Below are 27,111 nucleotides of genomic sequence, written 5' to 3'. Positions count from 1 at the left end.
GCCTTTTGAGTTCACCGACTCTTATCTTGTTTAGACAAGGTCATAGTCAAAGTGGAGGTTCTCTCCTCCCTTCAGAGAAAGGTACCTCCTTCTTTGAAGACCTTTTCTTTCCGCTGGGATCTCACTCACAGAGATCTTTCATTTAGGTTTGTTGTTTTTTTTTTTTTTTTTTTTTTTTTTTTTTTTTTTCCCAGAGTGTCTTGGCTTTCCATGCCTGAAATACTCTCGTGGGCTTTTCAGCCAGATCCGAATGCCTTTAGGGCTGATTCTGAGGCCAGAGTGCTGTTTAGGACATCTGCCATTCTATGAGTCTGCTGTTACTTGACTAAGTTGTTATAATTCTTTCTATATGTTGCTGGATTCAGTATGCTAATATTTGTGGAGTGTTTTTGCATATACATATGAAAACTGTAGTTTCTTTTTATGATAGTGTCTTTGGAATTGATTTTAGGGTAACTGATCTCACAGGTTCAGTTGCAATGTGTTTCTTCCTCTTAGGGATCTGAATAATTGTTAATTCTTCAAATATTTATTTGAAAGGACTCACTAGTAAAGTCATCTTGTTCAGGCTTCTCTCTTTCTGCCAAGGTTTTTTGTGTGTTTTGTTTGTTTATCATTACTAACTCAACTTCTTATAACAGATATATGCGGAATTTCCATTTCTTTCTAAATTCCTTCTGGTCATTTGTGTCTTTCCATGAATTTGTTCATTTCAGCCAGGTTATCTTATTTGTGGACATAATGCCCTCTTACATTCCTCATTTTAGTAATACTAGTCTTTCTTTCTCTCTTTTTCCTTAGCTAATCAAGCTAAAAATTGATCAATTTTGTTGTTCTTTTAAAATAACCAATATTTTGTATATTTGATTTTCTCTATGGCTTTTCTATTCTCTATTTCATTAATAGCTTCTATAATCTTTATTATTCCCTTCCTTTTGCTTATTTTCAATTTGATCTTCTAACTTCTTAAGAGAGAAGATTAAATTGTTGGTTTGAGATATTTTTTAAGCAATATTTATAGCTGTAAGTTTCCTTCTAAACACTGCTTTAGCTGCATTTCATGTTGAAATATTTATTTTTCTTTGCCTTAAAGTATCTCCTAATTTCCCACTTGATATATTTCACCCATTAGGTTTTTTTGGAGTATGTTAATATCCACTTTTAATTTCAATTAAAATATTAGGAATAAATTTATCAAAACAAGTACCATATATATACATTTCAATGATACAGAATATCATTGAAAGAAATTAGTAAGACCTAAATAAATGTGAAGACATTCGTGTTTGTGAATACCCAGTGTTGTTAAGATGTGTGTACCTCCCAAATTGATGTATAGATTCAGCACAGTCCCCACACAATTGCAGCCGACTTTGTCAGAAATCCATTACAAGGATTTCTTCAAATACTCTTCCTGCTTTTCCCTCTCTTTCCCCCTCTCCCGCACTCTTATCCTTCTGGGATTCCACTGTGCACGTGCAGGCTGCTGCTGCTCTGCCGGTCTCTGCAGCTCCGTTCCTTTTTCTTTATTCATCTTGGGCGCACACTGGGTAATCTCTACTCATCTATCTAAAAACTCACTGGTTCACTCTTCTGCTTGCCGTAATCTAGTGTTGAGCCCTTCTAGTGAGTTCGTCATCTCAATGTTTGCACTTCTCAACTCCAGAGTTTATATTTGATTATTTAAAAAGAGTAGTCATTTTCTTATTTTATTGATATTCTGTTTGGTGAGGCATAATTTTTACACTTTCTTTAGCTCTTTAAACATAGTTTCCTTTAGTTATCTGAAATATTAAAATAATGATTTAGGGGCAGTTATTTTGTTTAGTCGTAAGATGCTAGCTGGGATTCTCACATGCCACACCAGAGGGGCTGGGTTAGGTTCCTAACAGTGGCTCCTGACTCCAGGTTCCTGTTCATGTAGATCTTACTAGGCAGCAGTGATGTCTCAAGTGACTGGGCTGCTGCCATCCACCTAGGAGACTCGAATTGAGTTCCTGGCTCCCAGATTCAGTCCCAGTCACGGGGCAATTGTGAGCCTTTGGGGGTGAACCATTGGATGGCGTGCTTGCTTTTCTCTTTTTCTCTCCCTGTTGCTCCCCGTCTTCGTGGAGGAACGACACAGGACCCTGCGCTGTTCTTTTGTCTGCTCGGCCCTCCCCGGGTTTGCTGCTGGTTCTTCCCGGGTTGGCTACCGACCCTTCCACCTCCGTGGAAGGGTGGTTCCCCCTGCCGCTTTCCCCACTTCCACGGGGGAGCGGCACACCGCAGGCCGGCTCTCTCGGGGGCTGCACAGGTGTTCTTCTTAGATGTTCCCCCTAGATGTTTCTGGTGCATGTTGTCTCTCTCCTCCTTTATAGTCCTCTTCCGCCAATCCCAACTCTGCTACCCACACGCCGAGTACGCTGCTCTCCTCCAATCAGGAGCAGGTCCTGCTGTTTATTGGTTGAACTGGAGGCAGCTGTGTAGAAGCTGTTTCTCCCTTCTCAGCGCCATATTGTGGGAGAGCAGATGCATAGAATAAGTCTTAATTCCAGTAACTTAGTCTAGTCCGAGTTGCTCCCAGTTGCTCCCCACACTCCCTCTCTTCCTCACAAATAAAATTTAAATATTTTTTGACAGAAAAAATTAATGAGTTATCTAATGCCTTTGTCTAGTAAGGTCAGCAGTGAACTTCCTGAGAAACTGTTCCTGCAGTTTGCCTTTCTACTAAAAGCCATATTTTCTTGTTTCTTTGCATATCTCAAAGTTTACTGACAAATGGACAGTTTTAAATAATAAAATGTGGCAACTCTGGAAATCAGATTCTCCCACCTGTCCAGGGTTTATTGTGGTTTCTCCTTGTTATTGCTGGCTTGGTGACTTTCAAATTCCATAAAAATCTGTATTTTTGCCATTGTAGTCATGGAGGTTTCTGCTCATTTAGCTTAGGAGTCAGCTACTAGTTAAACAGACACATCCTTAAATGCTTTGGGCTACTTTTTGCTGAGGGCTCTGGGTTTGTATTGGACCCAGTTTTCAGGACTACAGGAGTTTACAACTCTGCCCCAGCCTTCATTTCCTGCTTGTGCACAGCCCAAACAAGAGCGTAGTCTTTTTCTGAGTATACACAGCCCTGGCATATATACCACCCTGTACACGTGCATGGCCTTGTCATGACATTGTCCAGTACCAGTGGACATCTAATTCCCCAGCTTTTTCTCTTAAGCCCGGTGCAGAAAATTTTGAAATCCATGCTTTTTTTTTGCAATACACATTTTTATAAACTTTTTGAAGACCCCTTGTGTTTGCATGAATTTCAAAAAGAAAAATTACACTGAAACAAACATCTTTTCATTCCATTTGCCATGGACTTTCAGAAGAACCCTACTACAACTGCCCGGAGAACTGCTGCCCTCTCAGGCCACGCTGTCACCACCTGTCCCCTGGGGCTCAGATCAAGTTGGACTCCTCACCTTCAGAGAAGCCGGGCTTTGCAGCTGTCGTTTGCTGAGCTCAGGGGACTGAAACCTCACTCTTCCCACCAGCAGGCGGGACCTGGGTTTCTTTTCCTGCCAGCTGCTTCCTTTCCCTTCCCAGCTCGCCTCAATTCCGCGTCCCTCCTTCCTTTTCACTTAATTCACGCCAGCCTTTTTGGTACTACTTCCCACGGGTGGAGAAGAGTTTGTTCAGTGTCTTAGTGCACTTGTGATAACAGGGGTGTTACACAGTGTGTAACAAGTGGTGGTCTTTAAAGCTCAAGCCCTTGAGAGTGTTCTCTGTGTTTTGAAGCTAACTAACTTCAAGTTATTTGGAATCCTGTGTGTGCTGAGCCCACCTGCCCATTCCAAGAATAAAGGCATAGAGAAGTCCTGTGATGGGGAACACCCAGAGGCCGTTCATTGTCAAGCTCTCTGAGTGTTTGCCTAAGGAACTCTCAAATTAGCAGCCACTGAAGTGTAATGGAACCAGTGTTGTGGAACCCACTGTGGCAAACAGCAATCAAAGCAGGCTTGATGCTCTCTGAGGCTGGTTCCAGATCCAGAGCTGTAGTTGAATCACTCACTGACACTGGAGGAGGCTGGGGTGGCATGGGGGTGGGGGAGGTATGGGAGTGATCAATTCCTGATGGGTGGAGCTGCTGTAGAAGGCCCTGAAACCTGAGGCTGCCTGGCCAGCGCACAGCAAGCCAATCACTGACCCTGGCGTTGTGGAAGAAAGTAGGTATTTATTGCAAAGCGCAGAGCATGGAGCTGAGCCTGGCAGCTATCACTTAATTCCCAGGCTCTCCAGGGAATTAGGCGGGGGGTGGGGTGGGGGTGGGGGCAGCGACCTTTTTTTCTGCCAAGGGACATTTGGAGATTTATAACATCATTCCCTGGCCATATAAAATTATCAACTTCAAAATGAGCCTGCTACACAGATGGATTGAATCCTAAGTCCTGCCTGCCTGCAGTTGCGTTGGCCGGGCCAGCAAATGTTTTCTCAGGCTGCTTGTTCCCCACCCCTGGACTGGGGGTGAATGTTCTTATAGATTGAGGTTGGCGTTGGGAGGTGTGTGCTCAGCCTGCATACAGCCCCCTCTTTGTTCTGCGGTGCTCGCGACCCTCCTCAGGTCAGGGATACTGTGTGCTCTTCTGGGAATTTTGATGACGGCAAAGTGAGCTTCATTCAGGTGATGCGTACTTATGGCTCGAGCCCAGGGTTCCTGGAAAACCCCTCAAGATGACTAAACAGCAAGATGTTATCTACTGGGGAGATCAATGACCTTCTGAGTCTTGTGAGCAAGGACTCTATGAGGATGGCCATGTCATTCTCTGTTGAGTGAGTTAACTTCAGTAAGAGGTTGCTTTGTAGTCATAAAAGCAGAACAAGGAAACTCTACGGAAGAAAGGCTGGGAGCCTGTGGGAGACTAGGACCTGATAGTATCTAGCATCTGCAGCCGGGGCGGCTGCGTGTCAGAGCTCCTGGGAGGCTGAACCTTGAGAGTTGGTGGATGAAGGACAGGTGGAGGGAGTGGCTCTGCTGAACCATGCCAACTGTTACCATTTGGTTTATGGCCCTGGCTATGGCAGTTTTTGTAAAAGAGAGTTGGCTAGTAGGTCTTACTCTTTGAAAAAAAAATGTGCTGAGATTGGTTAGTAGGCCAGAGAGGACTTGGCAAGTTAATTCTGTGCCATGGATGTACCCTGCTGTTTGCCTCCATTACCAATAGAAAATCTTTAGCAATCTGTCAGGTGAAGTAGAAAAGCCTCCTAATCAGCATTAGCTGTGAACTCACACCTCCTTAATAAATGAAGGCTCTGTAGGTGAGAATTCCTGCAACACTTTTAATTAAGATGACTGCAGGGGAATGGAAAGGACCCCATAGTGAGTGATGAGGCCCTTCCCCCGCTCCTCCTGGGGGAAACCAGGCTCAGCCACTAATTGGTGTAATTAGCACAGACAGTGAAAAGATTTCCCCTTTTCCCCTACTTTCTTCAGCTCCAAGCACCTGGGCTCTTTGTTTTTGATTGCTTGGCTGCCCTTCCTTGCCTTCGGTAAGTTCAAGTTGCTTTGGGGGTTCCATTGAAACCCCTTTCTTAAGATGCTAATAGGGAGCTTGAATCCTGCCCTCAGCGCCTGCACTGCCTGGTCCTAGGGGATGCCAGGAGTCCAGAGTTAGCTCCTGGCTCTTTAAAACCTCTGCTAAGGTAGGCTGAGATGGGCTTTTAGGCAATTGTTTCACGCTAAGCTTGAATTTGTACTTCATAAGGGCCTTTTGTCTTTATGAAAGAAGGCAACTGGAAAAAAGAGTAGGGGGAAGTGATTGTATGTTGCTATGGAAATAATTATGTGAAAAATTTTGTTTCCTAGTATACTTATTGGTCAGTAAAAAGAAAATGTCTCCATAGGTAGAACTAAAGAGAGGACAAAGAGTCAGATTACAATTAACAACAATTGGAGAAAAATAGTTATACCAAAGGAGTGATGTCCCTGACAAAAGGGGCCTTGTCCTCTTAGCTGCTTCCTGTGATTCCTGAGAGCTTGGGAGAACCTCAGGGAAGGCTCTGGATTGAGCCCCTGACCAGAGTGGGACAGCTGCACCCCATATCAGAGGGGGTTTGTATACTAGCTCCAAGTCCGATCCACTTTCCTGCTAATGTGCACCCTGGTGTTGTAGGCAGGCATACAGGATAAAATTGATCAGGTTTGTGAGCTGGAAGACCACCCGTGTGACCTCATGCCCCTACCTGATCACACCTTCGTGCCCACCAGCCAATCAGACTAATTAACCACTCCCTTTTGGAAGTAGATTAAAGGCCTGAAACCCGGTGAGCCCAGCCTTTTTTTTTTTTTTTTCTTTCCCCTTTGCCCTTTGCCCTTCTCCTCCCTAGCTGCCCTGAATCCCCCTGCTGCCCTGTGCCTCTGGGGTGCGTGGCCTTCAGGCCACCCTCCCCATGCTTTCTGGCCTGCATGCTCCTCCACGCGGCTGGCTCCTGGCGCTTGGTATGAATCCAGATTTCTCTTTGTCTTTTAGATAGGGCCCTCACTCTCCTATGTATTTCTCCCACTGAATAAAAGCTTAAGAATTTATCATGCTGCCTTGTTTATTTGTGCCTGTATTCAGAATTCTTCTCTGAATTCGTGACAAGAACGCATAAGGCTTATTAATATCCCAAACTTATTATTAAGCACCCGGTAACATAATTGGCACCCCAGATGAGACTTTTAAGGGGATATGTTACTGATATTACTGGGAGGCTGCAGGCAATGGCTCAAGCACTTGGGTCTCTCCCACCACATGGAAACCTAGATTGGATTCCAGGCTCCTTGCTTCAGCCTGGTCCATCCAGGACTGTTGAGGGCATTTGGGGAGAAAACCAGTGGATTGAAGAGCTCACATACACACCCTCAAAAGAGTGTGCATTTGGCACAGCAGTTAAAAGACTTTGTGCTTCGTGTGAAAACCAGGTGTTGGCATTCAGCATGGGGCTTTTGATGCCTAGATGTTTTCAAGTTCCAAAGCCAATAGAAACGTGCCAGGGGATTCCAATTCAATCCCGTCAAGGTGGTATGTACCAATGCCATCTTACTTGTTAAAGTGATCAGTTTAAGTTCATAATTGATCAAAAAGATAGGATTAAGTGTCAAAGGGATTACATAAATAAGACCAGTGTCTGCAAATAATTGATATAATTAAAAAGGAAAGAATGATCCTACATGGGAAGCAGGATACACAGCAGACTCATATAATGGCAAATGCCCTAAACAGCACTCTGGCCTCAGAATCAGCCCTTAAGGCATTTGGATCTGGCTAAAAAGCCCATGAGAGTTTCGCAGACATGGAAAGCCAAGACACTGTGGCAAAAAAAAAAAAAAAAAAAAAAAAAAAAAAACCTAAATGGAAGATCTCTGTGAGTGAGATCCCAGCAGAAAGAATGGGCCATCAAAGAAGGCAATACCTTTCTCTGAAGGGAGGAAAGAACTTCCACTTCGAATATGGCCTTGTCTAAATCAGATTGGAGTTGGTGAACTCAAAGAGCTTCCATAGCCTTGGCAGCTCATGATAAGAGCCTGGGGTGATTACTGACATCATAAATGAGTGTCAATTGTTAAATCAACAACGGAGTCACTGTGCACTGCTCCCCATGTAGGACCTCTGTCCTTATTGTGTTGTACTATGCGAATTAACAGTAAAACTACTACTCAAACAGTAAAAAAAAAAAAAAAGTTCCAAAGCCAAAACAAGATTCTCAGAAAAGTTCCAACTCTAGTAGGTTTCAGAGTACATTCCTCCAAAGATATCCTATTAAATTTCTGAACATGGTACACATGAAATGTTAATGGGTATATCTTTTACATGTGATCAAGAAATAATTGGCCCTTATGTGTTTTTATTTCATCAAATCCTATTCCAATTATGTCTCTCTTTCAATGTAGTGATGGGTAAGTCTGCATAATGTTTTTGTTTCCCGGATAGTGTTACTTGTTAATTAACGGTGTAATTTCCCTTGCATCTGTGTCTGGTAGAAGCATAACTGATGGGATTATGAAGTGATAACTACAGAAGCTCACTGCACCTTATGCCAGTTGCTAAGCTTGGCTCATGGTGCAGTCATCTGGGGAGCTCTGGGAAATTAGTGTTTGGGTCACAGTCTCAAACTATTTAAGACAGAGTGTAATGGATGGGGCCCAGGCATCAGTATTCTTTTTTTGAAAAACTTATTTGAGAATAAGAAAACTAAAGAAAAAAACAGCTTCTGATTGCTAGTTTACTCTCCAAATGCCCACAGTGGCTTGGGCTTGGCCAGGTCAAAACCAGGAGCCAAGAACTGAATCTAGGTCTGTCATGTGGGTGGCAATTACTTGAGCCATCTTTGGTGCCACTAAGAGCACCCATTAGGAGGAAGCTAGAATCAGGAACAGAGCCAGAACTCAAAGCTAGGCACTCTGATACACAATGTGGGGTGTCTTTACTGTTAGGATAAATGCCCGCCACACACCAGTATTCTTTAAAGCTCCTTAGAGCCCTTGATCTCAGTAGAAATAAGTAATCTTTATGGTCCTGGTGGACCTCATGTGTGATAAAAAGCATTATAAAAATTATCTGTCTACCCAGCACTCCCTTCCAGTCCTCCTGGTGCTTGGCTGGTCCCCATGGGACTAAAAGCACAGGGTCCTTTCAGCCTGCCTTCTAGTGGTGTGCAGCTCTCGAATAACAAAGCTCCGATCTGTTGCGTGTGCCAGTTTCCAGACTCAGTCAGGTCCTCCACTATGGCAATGGTGGGTCACCCTACCGAAGTACTGTTTATCACTGGGCATAGAGTCGGAAGGAAAGGTGCATAGTCAACTCCGGACACCACTGTCTCCTTTCTGGCTTCACATTTATTCACCTGCTCCTCAGAGTGTATGCAGGGTTTTCAAAGAGTTTATGCAAAATGTAAATTAGGAAAAAAATGACACACGGATTTACAAAGATTTTGGCACCAAAATACACTCATTTAATTCAATTTTCTGTGAACTTTGTGAAGCCCTCTTGTACTCCCCTGCATGTATGATACACTGGCATATCCTGCTCAGGTAACATTACACCACCTTCCAGTTGGAGTAGGTAAGCTCTGGAAAACACCAAGGAAGGGGCGGGGCTTTTGGTGGCGTGTTTAAGCCACAGCTTCCGATGTCTGCCTTCCGCATGAGAGTGCCTACATTCATGTCCTGGCTCCACTCCCAATTCCAGCTTCCTGCTAATGCGCACCCTGAGTGGCAGCAGGTGATGGCTCAAGCACTTAGATCCCTGCCACCCATGTGGGAGACCTGGATTGAGTTCCCAGCTGTTGTAGGCATTCAGGGAATGAAGCAGTGGATGGAAGATCTCTGTGTCTCTGCCTCTCAAATAAATGAATAATAAAAACCCAAGGGAATGTGCCTAAAGCTAGAAATGTTTGAGTAAACAGTGTTCTGGGTTATATTTCAACTGTGAACCTAAGGTAAGTTGTTCTAGCTGTAGCTTTGGGCACAGGAGCTGATGTATGAGGTTTCTAAGACCGCAGAAGTGAGAGCCAGGCTCACAATCAGCATAAATAGAGAAGGTGACAAGGGAGTTTCCTGGAGGGCAGCTTGCCAGCCTTGAGGGGTGATTGAGCCTCAGCACAGGCTCCATGCCTCTGCTTCTCTTTCTCCCTAATTGCAATGCATGTTCACTCAACTTTTCTCACTGTTTAGCTGTAGTAAGCCCCAGGAAGGCTAAACAGAGTCTCCCTTCCATCTGCAGGTGAAGATGTCTTCCAGAATGATTTGCCCAAGTTTAAGCAATTTGCCTGAGCTAGTAGGTGATGGAGCCAGAACTTGAACCCAAAACTGCTGATCCCAAGTTGAATGTTCTCTCAAGACACACTTGGCCTGTCAGTCAACTCCACCTAGTCATGAGGCCAGTCACTTTAAGTAGAGGAGGGAGTGGGATGAAAAGAAACAGATTCCTGCTTTCCAGTCTTGTGAACTAATTTATTGCTGATCCTGCTTTGGAAAATATGTTTCCTGAAATGAAACATGGTCTTTGTGGCCTAACAAAGAACATGTTCCAGCTCTGTAAATATTAAGTTGGAGATTGAATTGAAATGGTGCATGCAGTATAAACTCGAACCGACATAAATGGCTGATGAACTGTGCTTCCAAACAGAGTCAGGAGCAGCATCCGCTGGGAACGCGTCAAATCCAGAGGACACCTGGGACTCCAAGAAGTGGCTGCAGAAATATGGCTTGAAATCTCAGAAGCTGTCATTTTATGATGTGCTTGCTAACTGCTCCTTTCGCCACGCTGATGGAGTTGTTGACATAAAAGCCAAACCAGAGAATGAGTCTGTGCAGACCAGTGCGGTAGGTGGGGGCTGTGGCCTTCCCTTGATGCCCAGGGTGGGTGATGCCCTCAGATGAGAAGCTAAAGGCTGAGCCTTGGTTGAAGGGCAGCAGGGAGGCAAGCCAGCCTGGGTTTCCAAGAAGAAAGGTGGAGATGCTTCCCACCTTACCCTCCTCTATGGGATACCTTGGGAGAGGAGGGCAAGCCTGGAAATAGGTTTTATAGTATGGGAATTATTCACAAGGTGGGGGTGGACTTATAGAAATTCAGGCAGGCCGGCGCCATGGCTCACTAGGCTAATCCTCCGCCTTGCGGTGCCGGCACACCGGGTTCTAGTCCCGGTCGGGGCGCCGGATTCTGTCCCGGTTGCCCCTCTTCCAGGCCAGCTCTCTGCTGTGGCCCGGGAGTGCAGTAGAGGATGGCCCAGGTGCTTGGGCCCTGCACCTGCATGGGAGACCAGGAGAAGCACCTGGCTCCTGCCATCGGATCAGCGCGGTGCGCCGGCTGCAGCGCGCTGGCCGCGGCGGCCATTGGGGGGTGAACCAACGGCAAAAGGAAGACCTTTCTCTCTGTCTCTCTCTTTCACTGTCCACTCTGCCTGTCAAAAAAAAAAAAAAAAATTCAGGCATTTGGAATTTCAGAATTACTTACCATTCGATCAAAAGAGAAGCCTTTTGTCTCCGCATGTTGAATGAAAGCAAAAAACTGCTGGTGAATAGGCTCAAAACAGGCATTTCTGTGGTCCCCTTATATTTCTACTATTTTAAAGGCACATTATGCTAATCACTACCAGCCAGCACATAATGGATTCCCAGTATATATCAAATCAGACTCCCGGTAAATATCAAATCAAATGACACTGGGTAGGTATATATTGGAAACTTGACAATTGTAGTTCCACTATGCCAAATGGATCTTATGGGAATACAGCTCCTCATAGTGCTGGATTCTGCCTCCTGATGGAAGAATACTGCTCAATAGCAGTGGGTCCTAAATGCTATCATCATGCACATGAGCGAGTCTGCCTGAGGAGAGCCCGAGACTTGGCATCAATAGTCTCTCAGTCCATTTTGTGTTACTATAAGAAATGACTTGAGACTGAGCAATTTGCAAAGAAGCACATTTGTTGATTTTACAGTTCTGGAGGTCCAAAACCATGGTGCGGTCATCTTGACTTCTGGTGAGGGCCTCGTGCTGTGTCAGCTAGTGGTGGCAAGTGAAAAAGCAAGTGGGGATGTGGGTGGGAGAGCATGAGAGAGGGAGAGAGATGGGAGGCTGATCCACTCTTTATAATAACTTTCTAACAACTCACTCTTGCAGTAACCAACCCATTCCCAAGAGACCTAGCTCATTCCCAAGAGAAAGGCGGTGATCTCCCTAAACCTGATCACCTCTTAAGGCACCGCTTCCAAGCACCACCACACTGAAGGCCAAGCCTCCACACGAGATTTGGTGAGGACAAATCCTATCCAAACCATAGCCAGTAACAATCCCCAGGTGGTGCGGAAGCGGCTGGTGCAGGTGCCATGTGAGAAACACTGATGTCAAGGAACCAGAAATCTAGATGTCAGAAGTTTAGTGTGGAAAGACTAAGAAGTATCTCAATATGAAACCTAAAATGACATGAGGATCCCAGGTTTGTAAAACCAAAGAGAATTTCCTTAGGAGGTGGTAGAGTACCAGGTACTCACTGTGAAGTGAAAGCTAAGATGGAAGCCACAAAGCAGCCACGCCGGTGACTGCAGCTCAGTGGGGATAACTGGGAAAGGCAGTGAAGGCTCTCCTTACACTGAGATGTTTGACTCCAGTCTCTTTGGCTTGTTCTGAAGCTGGCTGATCAGGCAAGAGTCTCTCCTTCGAGGGCCGCCTGAGCCATGCCTTGTTGTATTCTTGCTTCCTTACTGCTGCGTGTTCATGATGAACTGCAAAGAAGAAGATATAAAAATTGAATTAGATAGATACAGCATTGACACAGGACTTGTTTCCTGACTTACCCTTGGATATGGAGCAATTGCTGCAATGCAGGCAAAATCTCATTTGTGAGTCTCCTCCCCCAGCCCAGTTTTCCAGTTTTGTAGACATTATTCAGTAATGCTCAGGAAATCACACATACCTGAATTTTCATTTTGAAAATATATTAGGCCTTGGATATATAAAAATATTAATACTTGTTGATTTAAACATTACGTACCATGAGCTTATGACAATGTAGGCTCAGAGCTAGTGTGAATACTAATTTCCTCCTGATTCTTTCTTGACATTTTAAAATGAAATTTTACAGGACCAGTTTGAAGAATTTGACTTATAAAAGGGAATTTTATCTGAAAGTTTATGTGCTAAGGAATAATATAAATACTGAGAATTATATAGTACCTCTGTCCTCTTCCACAAATATTGATGAAAAAGAGACACTTATACTTTTAGTATTTGGGACTACATATCTGAAACTGGATTTATACCTAAAATGGTGATATGTCTCAAGCAGGGAGAAAATGAGGCTATGAAATTTGTTAGGTTAAGACTGCCACTGGGCTGGACCCCCTAAATGAATAACAATAAAAACTGGCTTATACCAGATCCAGGGAATCCATTTATAATGAGAAATAAATAATTAAACAGGCCCTGCTAAGTCAAGTTTCTCAGATGGATGAACTGGTAGAAGGAAGAGATAAAAATTCACCCTAATTAGCATATTTCAGGCAAAATCTACTAACCGTATGTTGGGCACCCTTGAAGTCATGTTGCATGCATGGTTGTTTGCTGCTTTGGCGCAAAACCAGAGCTATCTCACCATTCATTCTTCTAACAGATAATTATTGAGCTTCTAATATGTATCAGGCAGTTGTCACAGGGTAGAGTGACCAGAAATGGGTGTCAGTGCTATTTCTACCAGTTAGTAACTATGAACGAGACATGTTGATTCTTTGAGACTTCCTCTCCTTGTCTGTAGATAGAATGGGGTGGTATAAAGTGCCCAGCACTTAGGAGATGCACAGTGGATATTGCCTTCCTTCTTTTCATGTCTTGCAAAAATTGTGAGTCAAAAATGAGCCCTAATGGAATGCCTTTATGCTTTATATACAAGGTAAATATATTTGTGCTGTCATTTAACACAAGAAAACCGAGTTGCATGGCCTCTGAAAGAGCAAGTAACTCACCTGCAATTCATCTCGCAGCAGGTTGGAGGCAGGGTCTGCCAGCCTCTTACACAGTGCTTTGTAGTCACTTCTAGATATTTTCAATCAGCATCCAAATATGCTGTTATCTCTCTCATCTTAAAAATGTGGTTCCTATAGCTGCCTCTGGCCCTGCCTCATTTGCCTCATTCCTCCACTCTTTTTTTTTAAAGTAAGAGTTATCCATTTATTTGAAAGGCAGAGCTACAGAGAGGCAGAGACAGAGAGAGGTCTTCATCCACTGATTCACTCCCCTAATGGCCACAATGGCCAGAGCTGGGCCAATCCAAAGACAGGAGCCAGGAGCTTCTTCTGGGTCTGCCTCAGGGGTATAGGGGCCCAAGGACTTGGGCCATCCTCTATTGCTTGCCTAGGCCATAACAGAGAGCTGAATCATAAATGGAGCAGCCAGGTCTTGAACCGGTGCCCATATGGGATGTCAGCACTGCAGGCGGCCACTTTACCCACTCTGCCATAGCACCAACCCCTCTGCTCCTCTTTAGAATTCAACTCCTCAGGGGCTGGTACTGTGGCATAGTGAATAAAGTTGCTGCCTGCAGTGCCAGCATCCCATATGGATACTGGTTCAAGACTTGGCTGTTCCACTTACAATCCAGCTCTCTGCTATGGCCTGGCAAAGCAGTAGAAGATGGCCCAAATCCTTGGGCCCCTGTACCCATGTGGGAGACCTGGAATAAGTTCCTGGCTCCTGCCTTGGGATCTGTGCAGCTTCAGCCGTTGCAGCCATTTTGGGAGTGAACCAGCAGATGGAAGACCTCCCTCTCCCTTTCTCTGCCTCTCCTTGTCTGTAACTCTGCCTTTCAAATAAATAAATCTTAAAAAAAAAAAAAAAAAAGAAGAAAGAATTCCACTCCTCAGAAGAGTTGTGGACATATCACTTCCCCAGTTCTTCAGTTCTCTTCCCATGTTCTCTTGAACCCACTCCCATTAGGAAAAAGTCCCCACCTCTCCACCAAAACTCATTCTTCAGGAATACTTGGATTGCTAGAGTCAGTTCTCAGGCTAGGTCTCCCTTGACCTGTTATCAGCATTGATGCTGTTGATCACTTCCTTGAGATTCTTTTATTTGTAGAATATACGCAGTCCTGGTTTCCCTCCTACCTTGCTGGCTCTTCCTCATCTGTCTTCCTTATTCTTTCTTCCCTATGCCCCCACCCTGTAAATGCTGCAGGGCCTCCGGGTGCAGACCTTGGACAACTTCCCTGTCTACACTCTTTCCCTGAGTGAGCTCATCCAGGCCCATATTGTTTAGTGTCCTGTGCATTCCAGTGATTTCCGGGTGTGCATCCCCAGCACTGAGTCCCTCTCTGATCTGCACCTCACTATTTGACATGTTGCTTGGATGTCTGGCAGGCATCTCAAACCCAGCAGATCAGACACCAAACCTTGATCATCCCTAGTCAAATCTGCTTTCCCACAATCTTTGTCCTGTCAGTTTATTGCAACTTCATTCTTTCACTTCCTGGGCTGAAAAACCTGAGGCGTTCCCAACTCTTCTCTTTTCTCTCACATCCATATCTGATCTCTCATTATACCCTGCCAGTTCTTTCTCCACGATAGAATCGCCTATCACTCATAATCTGACTGCTTCCTACTGCTGCTGCTATTTCCCCCTGTCCATGCCCCAAATGACCCCCTGACTCCTTACTTCTGCCTGTGACCTTTTGCAGTCTATTTTCAGCAGTGCAATCAGAGTCATCTTGTAAAACCATAAATTAGATGTGCCACTTCTCTTGATAAAGTCTGTACGTGATTCCTTTCTCACTCATAGCAAAGGCCAAAGTCATTTCCATCAGCTGTCACATTTTACAGGATCTGCATTCTGGCTCTCCTCCTCCGCCTATTTTTCCAGTTTCATCCTGTTCATTCTTCCCTTGCTCACCCTATTTCGGCTTACTGGACATCTGAAAATTACACAAACACCGCAGGCAAACTCTTAGCTCAGGCTTTTATGCCTGCCATGTCCTCAGACTTCCTCCGAATCTTCACATGGCCACAGTCTTCAGTCTTTCGGGTCTCTGGTCCACTAAACTCCATGTGAAGCGTTCTCCTCTAGATTTTAACTTGTTCCGTTCTCCCCCTCTCTGTCTAGCACTCTCTGATTCTATAGTCTCCTTCCTTCCTCATTTTTCTTCATAGAATTTGTCATCCTCTGACCATGTTTCTTTGTTAGTTGGCTCTTCCCTGTAAGGAGATCTCCACAAAGCAGGGATTCATGTGCTTGTTTATGGATTGCGCTCTTAGTGCTTAGCAGAGTTCATGGCCTGGAGTCGTGCTGGAGGAGTATTGGTCAGATGAGTGATAGAGACAGAGTTGATGAGAGCTCACCTTGTGGGGAGCTTTTGTCCTGGGACCAGTTCTGTGTGTCCCAGTAGAGAGTGTTACATGAGAGTTGGAGCTCTTGGCCACTTCACTTCATTTGCAGCTGGGAGTAGCAATGGGGAAAATGGTTTATGTGAGTCTCAAGTCTCACTTCCTCCAGAATAGTTTTTTGATCCTCCAGTTCATTGCAAACTCTTTCTTCTTTTCCAGGACTTTCTTAGTCCTAATCCTCACTGTCTGAACCCTATACCCAGTACTGGGTATCTAATTATCTGCATTCCAAAGTGTGTGTATGTGTGCAGCTTCTCCCTGCTGGAATCATTGGGTTCTCTGGGGCATGGATGGGATCATACATATCTTTCTGACACATGTCACCCAGCACAGAGTTACCCATGTAGTAGGCCCTAGGACATCTTCGACTGAGCTAATTGTCACTCCCACTCTTCATGGAGGAACGACACAGGACCCTGCGCTGTTCTTTTGTCTGCTCGGCCCTCCCCGGGTTTGCTGCTGGTTCTTCCCGGGTTGGCTACCGACCCTTCCACCTCCGTGGAAGGGCGGTTCCCCCTGCCACTTTCCCCACTTCCGCGGGGAGCGGCACACCGCCGGCCGGCTCTCTCGGGGGCTGCTCAGGTGTTCCCCCTAGATGTTTCTGGTGCATGTTGTCTCTCTCCTCCTTTATAGTCCTCTTCCACCAATCCCAACTCTGCTACCCACACACCGAGTACGCTGCTCTCCTCCAATCAGGAGCAGGTCCTGCTGTTTATTGGTTGAACTGGAGGCAGCTGTGTAGAAGCTGTTTCCTCCTCTCCCAGCGCCATATTGTGGGAGAGCAGATGCATAGAATAAGTCTTAATTCCAGTAACAGTCTAGTCCGAGTTGCTCCCCACACTAATGACTAAATGATTTACTGCACAGAGGGTCAGCATTGTGGCGCAGCAGGTAAAGCCACTGCCCATGACATTGGCATTGCATATGGGCACTGGCTTGTATCCTGACTGCTCCACTTCCCATCCAGCTCCTTGCTAGTGGCCTGGGAAAGCAGAAGATAGTTCAAGTAGTTGGGTCCCTGCCACCCACGTGGGAGACCTGAATGAACCTGGCTCTTGGCTTCAACCTGGCCCAACCCTGTGTGTTGTGGCCATCTGGGAAGTTAACCAATGGATAGAAACTTCCTCTCTCTCTCTCTCTCTCCCTCTCTCCCTCTCTCTCCCTTCTACCCCCTTTCTCTCCCCTCCCCCATCTCTGTAACTCTTTCTAATCAATCAATCAATCCTTTAAAAAATTATTTATTGTATGGGTGAGTGCCAAGAGCTGAATAAATAAGGCCATCTGGAATAAATGATGTCATCTGAAACTTTTCTTTAAATGGTTTTTTTTTTTAAAGATTTAATTTATTTGAAAGTCAGAGTTACACAGAGAGAGGAGAGGCAGAGAGAGAGGCCTTCCATCCGATGGTTCATTCCCCAGATGGCCGTAATGGCTGGAGCTGCGCTGATCTAAAGCCAGGAGTCAGGAACTTCTTCCGGGTCTCCCACGTGGGTGCAGGGACCCAAGGACTTGGGCCATCTTCTACTGCTTTCCAAGGCCATAGCAGAGAGCTGGATTGAAAGTGGAGCAGCCAGATCTCGAACCGGCGCCCATATAGGATGCTGGCGCTTCAAGCCAGGGTGTTAACCCGCTGCACCACAGCACTGGCACCTAAATAGTTTCTGAGTGGCTTCTGTTCTTTGTCCTTTCCTTAGGAGACCAAGAAGAAGACAGTCCATGCAAAATATTGTAGCAGGTTTGTTCACGCTCCCTGGAAGGATGGGAGCTTGGTCCATGTCAACATTACAAAGGAGAAGTGCAAGTGGTACAGTGAGAGAATTCACACAGTCCTGGCTCACATCCAAAGGAGGTTGGTGTATTTGCTGGGCAGTACAGTGGTCTAGTCTCTCTTGAAGTGCAAATCTACCAGATCTGTTGGTAAAAGCTCAACTGGGAGAAAAGGCCGCTAAATATTGTTAAGTCAGGGTTGCCATCTGATGATTTGCTGATGGCATTGTTAACAAGAAAGAGGATGTTTGAATTCAGATTCAGAGCTGCCTTGATGCTAGTTTTGTAGATTCTTAAAAACAGCAAAAGTATGTTTATCATGTTTACATGAAAGTGTAGGAGGCCAAGGAATGCTTCTGCCCTTTCGTGTTTTGTGGGCTACAAGTATACTGTAGACAGATACTACATCTGTCTTCTCTATCCTTGAATATTACATTTCAAGACAACTGTTACAATGTTGTAAAATATTTGAATACAACTAATTAATATATATACTTTATAAGTCAGCTAATAATAATTCCATGTGACCCCTCTGAACCCTGCTGGTTTGGTTTATATATATATATATATATATATATATATATATATATATATGCATATATATATATATAATATTTATTTATTTGAAAGGCAGAGTTACAAAGAAGCAAAGGCAGAGAAAGAGAGAGAGGTCTTCAGGCTGCTGGTTCACTCCCCAAATGGCCGCAGTAGCCAGAGCTGGGTCAATCTGAAGCCAGGAGCCAGGAGCTTCTTCTGCGTCTCCTATGTGAGTGCAGAGGTTCAAGGACTTGGGCCGTCTTCCAGTGCTTTCCCAGGTCACAGCAGAGAGCTGGATTGGAAGAAGAGCAGCTGGAACTTGAACCAGCACCCACATGGGATGCTGGCACTACAGGCTGTAGCTTTATCTGCTGGCCCCCTGCTGGATATGTAACATATGATAATACCCTTGACGCTAGCATTTGAATGCTGTGATCTCAAGGTCAGCCCCATGGGAATGATCTACCTTCACCTCCTAGGTACTAGAGAAGAGTTTTAGATACTGAAGACCAAGACCATTTAGGTGCATGGACTCTGAGGTCAGCTAATACAAGATTCTAATCCCAGCTCTGCCACTTGCTGTGTGACCCTGAGCAAGTGAACTAATGTCTTGTGCATCTGTCTCTTCATTTATAAAGTGGAAATAGTAATGTCATTTATGAATTTGTTCTATGGATTAGATCAGACATGAAATCAAATGAGCCTAAGTCAGTACCAGCCTGCAGCAGCCATTTGAAAATGAGAGAGCCCACCACCCTCCTGTGTTTTCTGTTATAAACCACAGGCTGCACATGGAGCCTACCTCTGAAAACCCAGGTGATGGGTTGCTCAGAACAAGTCCTCTCGTTCTGGAATCTTCTCTGCCCATGGCTTTGGAGCTGACCCCATGGGGAGGGTAGTTTGGGTTCTGGATCTAGGACAGAGGATGCTTCTTGCAAAGCACCCCACCTGGCAGCCGCTGGGTCCCTTTGTCCCACACCTCCTACAGGACGTCAAGGGTTGTCCGGAAGCGTTCTCTCTTCTTCTGTTTTCTGGAAGACTTTGTGAAGAGCTGGCACCATCTCTCCCTTGCCTCTTGGGCAGAATTCACCACTGAAGTCATCTGGGTCTGGAGGAGTCATCTTTGTGGGAAGGTTTTGAACTATGCATTCAGTTTCTTTAAATGCACATAGAAGTGATACTGGTAATTAATGTCCTTTTGTTTTCTCAGCTGGTTAGAGGTTATCCATTTTATTGATCTTGATAAAGAAAGAATTTCTGGTTTCACTGATTTTCCTCTAAAGGGCTTTCTGCTTTCTATAGCATTGATTACCACTAATATTTATTATTATCTTTGCTGTACTTATTTTGGGTTTAAGTTTCTAAAGATAAGTGCTTAGGTTACTAATTTGAGAACTTTCTTCCCTTCTGATATACCTCTGAGTCTTTGTTAACTGCCTCTCACATGTTTTGATATGTTGTGTATTGTTTTTAATGACTTCAAAATATTTTTAAATTCCCCCTGTTATTTCCTCTTCGACCAAAAGATCACTTAGAAATGTGTTGTTTACATTCCTAATACTTGTGGATTTCTTTCATAGTTTTTAAATTCTTCATTTCTATTTTAATAACTTCATACAATATTTATTGGGCCCCATTTTGTAACCAAGAATATGAAAAAAATTGCTTTTGTTGGGTGGAGTACAGTGTAGATATCAGTTGAGTCAAGCTGGTTGACAGTGTTGCTCAAGTCTTCCAGATTGCTACTGATTTTCTTTTTAACTGTTTTATATGTTATTGAGAAAAGAGTGTTGAAACCTCCAACTGTAGTTTTGGGATTACCCAATTCCCCTTTCAATTCCATCAGGGTTTTCCGTGTGTATTTTGAAGCTGTGTTAGCAGGTGCATGTACCATTAGGGTTGTTAGGATCTCTTGATGGATTGCCTCCTTGGTGATTATGAAAGGTCTGTGTTATGTCTGGTAGGTAATATCCCTGGTTCTGAAATGTACTTTGCTTCCATATAACCAATTGTCTACATAGTTTATTTTTTCTATCCTTTCCCCCTTACTCAACTCTTATCTTTTAATGGAGGAATTTCTTATAGACAGCATGTATGTGAATGTTGTTTTTAAATCAGCCTTGACAACCTTTTCCTTTTAATTGGAATGCTAAGATTATTTACAACTAAAATGATTGTTGATACAGTTGGATTTGTACTTATACATTTATTTTTAAAAAGATTTATTTATTTGAAAGGCAGAGTTACAAAAAGAGAGGGAGAGACAGAGATTTTCCATCTACTGGTTCACTAATGGTTGCAACTGCTAGAACTGGGGCTGGGCCAGGCTGAAGCCAGAGCTTGGAACTCCATCTGGGTCTCTGCAGGGTCCCAAGTACTTGGGCAGTCTTCTGCTTTCCCAGGTGCGTTAGCAGACAGCTAACTGGGACTTGAGTCGGCAGCGCCCATATGGGATACAACATCACAGGCAGCAGCTTAACCCACTACACCACGACACTGGCCCCATGATTCAGCTGGATTTAAATATAAGATTGTGTTACTTGCTTTCTCTTTGTCTCATCTGTTCTTTCTCTTTTATTTCATTTATGGTCTTCTTTTGTTTGAATTTTTATTTTATTTTATCTTCATTACTAACTTATTAACCCTATCTGTTTTGCTTTGATGCATGTGTATGACTATTTAGTCTTTCGTTTTTAATTGTTTCATATTATTATGTCTTTCCAAGGTTCCTTCATCTTTTCTTCTCCTAATGTCTAATTTGCTGTTGATGCCATGCAGTGTATTCTTTTTTAATTTAAGATATTGTATCTCTCTAGAAGTTTCATTTGGGACTTCCCCCCTATGTCTTTCATTGCTTTCCTCCTTCTGTTCATACTTTACTTCTTGAACATGTACATTGGCTTTATGCTAGCTGTGCTGTGCAACAGCATCCTTTTCCACCAATTCTACATTATCTTTGTCATCTTGGGGTCTGTTTCTGTTGATTGATTTTTCTTCTGATTATGGAACATGATTTTTCTTCTGATTATGGAACATATTTTCCTGCTTCTTTGCAGCTCTGACAATTTTTACTGCATGCCAGATATTTTGAATTTTATATTATTGAGTGGTGGATTTCATTTCACTTTTTAAAATGTGTATTCTATGGTGTGGTTAAGTTGTTTGGAGCCAATATGAACTCTTTAGGACTTGTTTTTAAGTTATGTTAGCATAAGTCCAGGGTGGCCTTTGGGTGAGGACCGACTTGGTGCTATAACTAAGGCAATGCCCTTTTGAGGACTCTCCTTGATGCTCCATGTATTAAGGAGGTATCCACACTCTGGCTGGTTGGAAGATGAACTGTTGCCAGCTTTGTGTAAACTCTGAGGCTGTTGATGCATCTACTCCTTTTTGACGAATTGTTCCTTGGCTTCAGTAGTTACTTCACATGCATGCCTTGGTCAGCACTTAGACTCTCTAGGGCACTCTTCTAAAATTTCTCCATGTCTTATTCTCTCTCTATCCCTCCTCTTCCCCTTCCCTCTTCTTCTGTGCTGTGACCTCCTCTTCAGTATTTTTCCCCACAAAGTCTAGTTCCCTGGGCCCTGCTATACTCAATTTTGAACATTGTCTTTGGTCCTCTGTTCTGCACCTGCCTCTCCCAGGCTTCGGTCACAGTCATGAGCTTCATTGACATCCTGTGATGGACACCTGAGCGTGGACAAAGGCAGCAGTCCTGCTCACACCACCACTTGTTGCTTGGTTCTCACAAGGCTTGGGGTCACTTGTTGCTGTTCCCAAGCCTCCTGGGAAGCTTCAGGAAAATGCTAGCTTTACTAGATTGACTGCAGGCATCAGGGTCAGAACAGATAGCCAGAACTCATAGCTGAGGGCCTCAAAATACCAGTTACTTACTTTGCTTTGGCTTTGGTGCTTGTGTTGGATTTATTTTTCTGACAGATTCATTTTCTGACTTCTGTTTTACTTGGATTAATGTTGGGTAATGGAGCAGAGTGATAAGTCAGCCATTCTGAATGTAGGGTTTTCTACAGAAAAACTTCAAAGTTTATAATCCACTCACTGAAAATTGGGTAATAAAGAATTCAGCCCAGCTATGGCTTCTGTAGATGGCCCTGTTAAGTTCTTAGGAAGCAGATTTTGTTGCCTGTGGTCCCTGTTTACTTTCAACATATTTTTCTGCTTAGGATTAAATGGCTACAGGATGGGAGTCAACTCCTCTTTGGAAAAGCACAAAATGATTGCATCTATGTCCTCATTGATACATCTCACTCGATGAAGAGCAAACTGGACTTGGTGAAGGACAAGATCATTCAGTTCATACAGGTTAGATGGAGCTGCCTGGTTCATGCATCTGGGGGCCTGTGTGTCACCAGTGCATTTTCACTGGCTATTGTCTGTTGTGGGCACTAAAAATCTGCAAGAAGGCTGGCTCAGTTAGGCCTTTCATCAGTTAGAGAACCATCATTCTCCTTTGCAAGCAGGCCTCTCCTCCAAGGACCCTTTCTGTAACACACGGGTTGCTTCAGTGAGTTTATACATTCATTGCTTCAGGCTGCATCTGTCCAGAAGTCTGTGGTGTCCAGAGACTTTTCCCAGACACTCGTCATATTGCCATTTCTGCTTTAATTTCCGGTGTACACCGACTGGGGAAGGATGTGTGTACACAGGCCCCAGCATAGATGCATGGGAGGAGGGTAGGCTGTTTGGGAGCTCCAAGTTCTTCTCCCTATGCTGCTGTGAGTTGTATGACCTGAAGCAGTTGCTTGGATTTCTAAGGCTGTAGCTCCTGTGCCTGTGGTGGACATCATAGTGCTGTTGTTAGCCTGTCAATATTGATGTGAGCATTGGCTAAACAGTAGTAGTAGGGAGTGTTTGAGAAATACTACATAAATTTAATTTGACAAATCTCCACTGGAGATAAATGGATTGATGGAAGGCAAATGAATCAATCTGTAACCAAATAAAAGCTTTATCCAAAAGATGATGAATGAAATTTACCATTTTGAATTTTTTCTTTAAGAATATTATATTTAATATGCTTATTTGGTATATAATATCAGTAGTAATAGTTATTTGGAATTTAAAGATAAACTTATTTCTTTGCAAAATTTTGAAACCCATCGTATTTTTTTATAATAGCATTTTCTACACACTTGTTGAAAATCTCTCATATATAAACTTATACATACATGTGATCGATATATATATATTTATATATATACACATTTGTGAAGGTCTTAACATCCAAACTGCATATTTTATTTAAATACATTTTGTAGTAGAAAAGATTTTTTTCTATTGAATGTAACTTTTAGCTTGTAGAACTGAAAATAGGTGTCCTATGATTAACATTTATCAAGCTATGAACTTTTCAAGACCCTTTCTTACATATGATTGATTTTATAATTAAAAAGTACTTGTCTTACAGGAACAGCTGAAATACAAAAGTAAATTCAATTTTGTAAAGTTTGATGGTCAAGCAGTTGCTTGGCAGGAAAAACTTGCTGAAATCAATGAAGAAAATTTGGAGCAGGCTCAGTCCTGGATCAGAGATATTAAGGTAAAAAGGAGACTCAACCTGGGAGAGCAAGTGGGAGCTTCTCATCTGGGTACTGAATTTGTTCACAGGACAGAAATTCTTGAGAAGTTTTTCAAGCTCCAAAGAGGGCAGTGGCTTCACACTGACGTTCATTTTGATTACCAAAGTCATCATTAATGCAATCTCATTGATTAAAATCTTAAAGTTTAGGCAAAGTCTCTATTCACAGTACTACATTTCCAGATCTGCCCTTGGCTCAAATCTCAGCCCATTTATGAAAACAAATTTCAAAATGCCATATAATTTTTTTTGCATTCAGATATCCATATTTATTTTGTGTAAAACTTTGTTATTGTTTCCAAAGATATGCTGCAGCTTTTCTTAACAGTGGCTTCATTCACAAGCAATGAACTTGTGGAATCATACAGTAGAATCTCAGTATTTAGGACTGAAAGCGAGAAGAAAGGGCAGCAGGATACAGTATGAAGGAGAAATAATTTCTTTAGCCTGTGTATTTTATTTGGAGACATTTAAACCTACTGTTGGTATTTACAGAGACCACCAGAAGGACTTTCCTTGTCCTGAGCCTATGTTAATTTTGAGCATTCTTCGGAACCATCTAGCATTCCAGAGACTTGAGACACGGTGAAAGACTAAGGGCTATTCTTAAAAAGCCTGATATAGATCACAAAATCTGAGATTTTTCAGTGTCTGAGTTCAGAGTTCTGGCTTTGACAGAAAGCCACGAATGGACATTAGCAGAACTCCTTGGATATTAACCAAAGCAGAGCCTGTACTGTCATTAAGATGCAACATGGTTCCCTTGAGGTTTATTTTTTTTAATGGAAAAAGAAGGAAATGTGTTTTATAAGAAATATTAATGCCTGAAAGATTTTGACCTAACTGCTTTTTCCTGGGAAAGAATATTGATTCATACCCAATTTGTTAAATTTCCAGGATTAACTAATGAAGTTACTTGAAATAAGTTCTCTCCTTTTGCAAACTCTAGATAATAGGAAATGGTTTGTTAACCCAGAACCCAGTAGTTTAGGATTTAGGGTGATAGTATACGTGCAATTCCATTGGAAAACATATTACTGGCTTCTGCTTTTTATGCTACTAATGAACAGAATTAGCCACTGTTTAGACTTTAGATATTTGGCAAAACAAAATAACTCAAATTGTTACTGTAAAGATTGATTCTACTCTCTCTAAAACCATTTGTTGATGATTCCTTGCTTGTTTGTTGAATATCCAAAATTCATTTTCAAGAACACCAAGAACAAAGAAATTATGGTATATGCACACAATGGAGTAGTACACAGCCTTAAAAAAGAAGGAAAAGCTGTTATTTGTGACCACATGGGGGACATTATGTTAAGTGAAATAAGTCAGGCATAATTTTGCATATATGTGGAATCTGAAAGAGTCAAATTCAAAGAGACAGAGAATAGAATGATGGTTACCAGAGGCTGGAGGTGGGAACAGGGGGCTGGGGAGATTTTTCAAAGGGTCCAAGGTTTCACTTGGGTAAGAGGAATACGTTCTAGAGATCTGCCGCACAGCATGGTAACATTGGTTGTCAGTTTCATACCATACACTTGAAAATTGCTGAGAGAGTAGATTGTAAACGTTCTTACTGTACACACACACAAATGGATGTTAATAATAATATATGTTAATTAGCCTGATTTAATTGTTCCACAGTGTGTGTGTGTGTGCATGCGCATGCTTATATATCAAAATATTACATTGCATACCATAAATATATCTACTTTCTATTTGTCAATAAAAATAAGTTAAAGTAGTGAAGAGGACCTAATTCTTCTGCTGTTCTCTGGCTAATTTGGTCCAGTAATCAACCCAGTTAATTGAGAACACCACTCAGGATGTTTGGAGCCTGCTGTCTGCTGGTCATAAAGCAGTAGGTCCCTGAACAGGCAGTCATTCCTAAGGCCAGAGAAGCCCAACTGGGGCAGTGCTGTCGGTAGTTGTAGGAGGGGTCTGGCCAAAGGCCGCCAGGGAGCAGGTACAAAGCAGACTGCAGCTCCTGACCATCTTCCCTGGGGTTCTTTCCATCTGACTCTCTCCAGCTTTCGCACCACCTTTTCAACAGGGCCCTAACAGCTGACTTGTCCAACAATGATTGCGTATCCAAATCCTGCAGGAGGGTTTTGTTTTGTTTTACATTTTAAATCTGAGGCAACCTTAGACTTAGAAAAGAGTTATGAAAATAGGACATAGACTTCCCAGATACCTTTCCCTAACTTCCTTTAATGTTAACATCTGACAGATGCAGCATAGTAGTCAAAGCTAGGAAATTTATAGTGATACTATTTTCAAAAAAGATTTATTTACTTATTTGAAAGGCAGAGTTACAGAGAGGCAGAGGCAGAGGCAGAGAGAGAGAGAGAGAGAGAGAGAGAGGTCTTACATCTGCTGGTTCACTCCCCAGATGGCCACAATGCCACAGGGCCAGTTCTTATTTTGATATTATTAACTAAATCACAGACTTTATCCAGATCCCATTCCTTTTCCACTAATGTTCCTTTTATATTCCAGGAACCAATCTCACATTACATTTATTTATTTAATTTTAAAATGTTACTATTTATTTGATAGGCAGAAAGAGACAGACACACACACGTACACAGAGCTCCCATCAACTGCTCCACTTTGCTAAATGCCTGCAATACTAGGACTGGGCCAGACCAGAGCTGGGAGCTGGACACTCAACCAGATCTCCCATGTATGTGGCAGAGACCCAACTACTTGAGCCTACCTCCCAGGGCTGCACTGGCGGGAAGCTCAGTTGGGAGTAGAGCTGGGGATTGAACTCAGGCTGTCCATATGGGACCAGGAAGAAGTGGGAGCCCTACCGGTATCTTAGCTGCTAAGCCAAATGTCTGCCACTTATGTTACATTGAATTGCAGTGTGTCCTTATTCTCATCAATCTGTGACAGTTCCTCAGCCTTTGCTTGTCATTAATGACTTTGATGGTTTCCATGACTGCTGCTCAGATATTTTGTAGAGTATGGCTCACTTTGATTTTGAGTGATTATTTTCTTGTGATCAAATTTGGGCTATGAATCAGGGGAAGGAATATCATAGGGGTGATGAGCCCTTATCTCATCACAGCTCATATAGTGTTAGTAAGCCTTATTAATTCTGATCATTTAGTTAAGATATCATTTACCAGGTTTTCTCCTTTGTAAAGTTACTGTGAATTCATTTGTAAATAATAAATGTTTTAGAGGAGATACTTTGAGACTACAGATGTCTTTGGTCTCTTAAACTCTGCCCAGTAATTTTAGCATTCAGTGGTGGTTTTTTCCTATAGCATTATTAATGAGTTGATGGTGATTATTTTTTTGTGTGTGC

At 43.1% G+C, this 27,111-nt stretch overlaps 1 protein-coding gene across 5 annotated transcripts in view; it reads left to right on the top strand.

Annotated features, from left to right (window-relative positions):
- VWA3B (von Willebrand factor A domain containing 3B) overlaps positions 1 to 27,111 on the top strand; it is a 275,082-nt gene that overhangs the window by 95,597 nt on the left and 152,374 nt on the right. For all 5 annotated transcript variants that reach the window (XR_007915479.2, XR_007915488.2, XM_051835635.2 and 2 more), the window contains exons 9-12: positions 10,140 to 10,336; positions 17,581 to 17,735; positions 22,375 to 22,513; positions 23,619 to 23,750. Coding sequence is in view for 3 of the 5 variants with exons in the window: in XM_051835635.2 (XP_051691595.2) it covers positions 10,140 to 10,336; positions 17,581 to 17,735; positions 22,375 to 22,513; positions 23,619 to 23,750 (623 nt within the window). In the remaining 2 variants the exon portion in view is untranslated. The remainder of the gene's footprint in view (positions 1 to 10,139; positions 10,337 to 17,580; positions 17,736 to 22,374; positions 22,514 to 23,618; positions 23,751 to 27,111) is intronic.

This window comes from Oryctolagus cuniculus, chromosome 2 (genome assembly GCF_964237555.1).
Source record: "Oryctolagus cuniculus chromosome 2, mOryCun1.1, whole genome shotgun sequence".
Lineage (NCBI taxonomy): Eukaryota > Metazoa > Chordata > Mammalia > Lagomorpha > Leporidae > Oryctolagus > Oryctolagus cuniculus.
The sequence above is the reverse complement of the archived record's forward strand: the minus strand, read 5'-3'. Positions and strand labels throughout refer to the sequence as shown.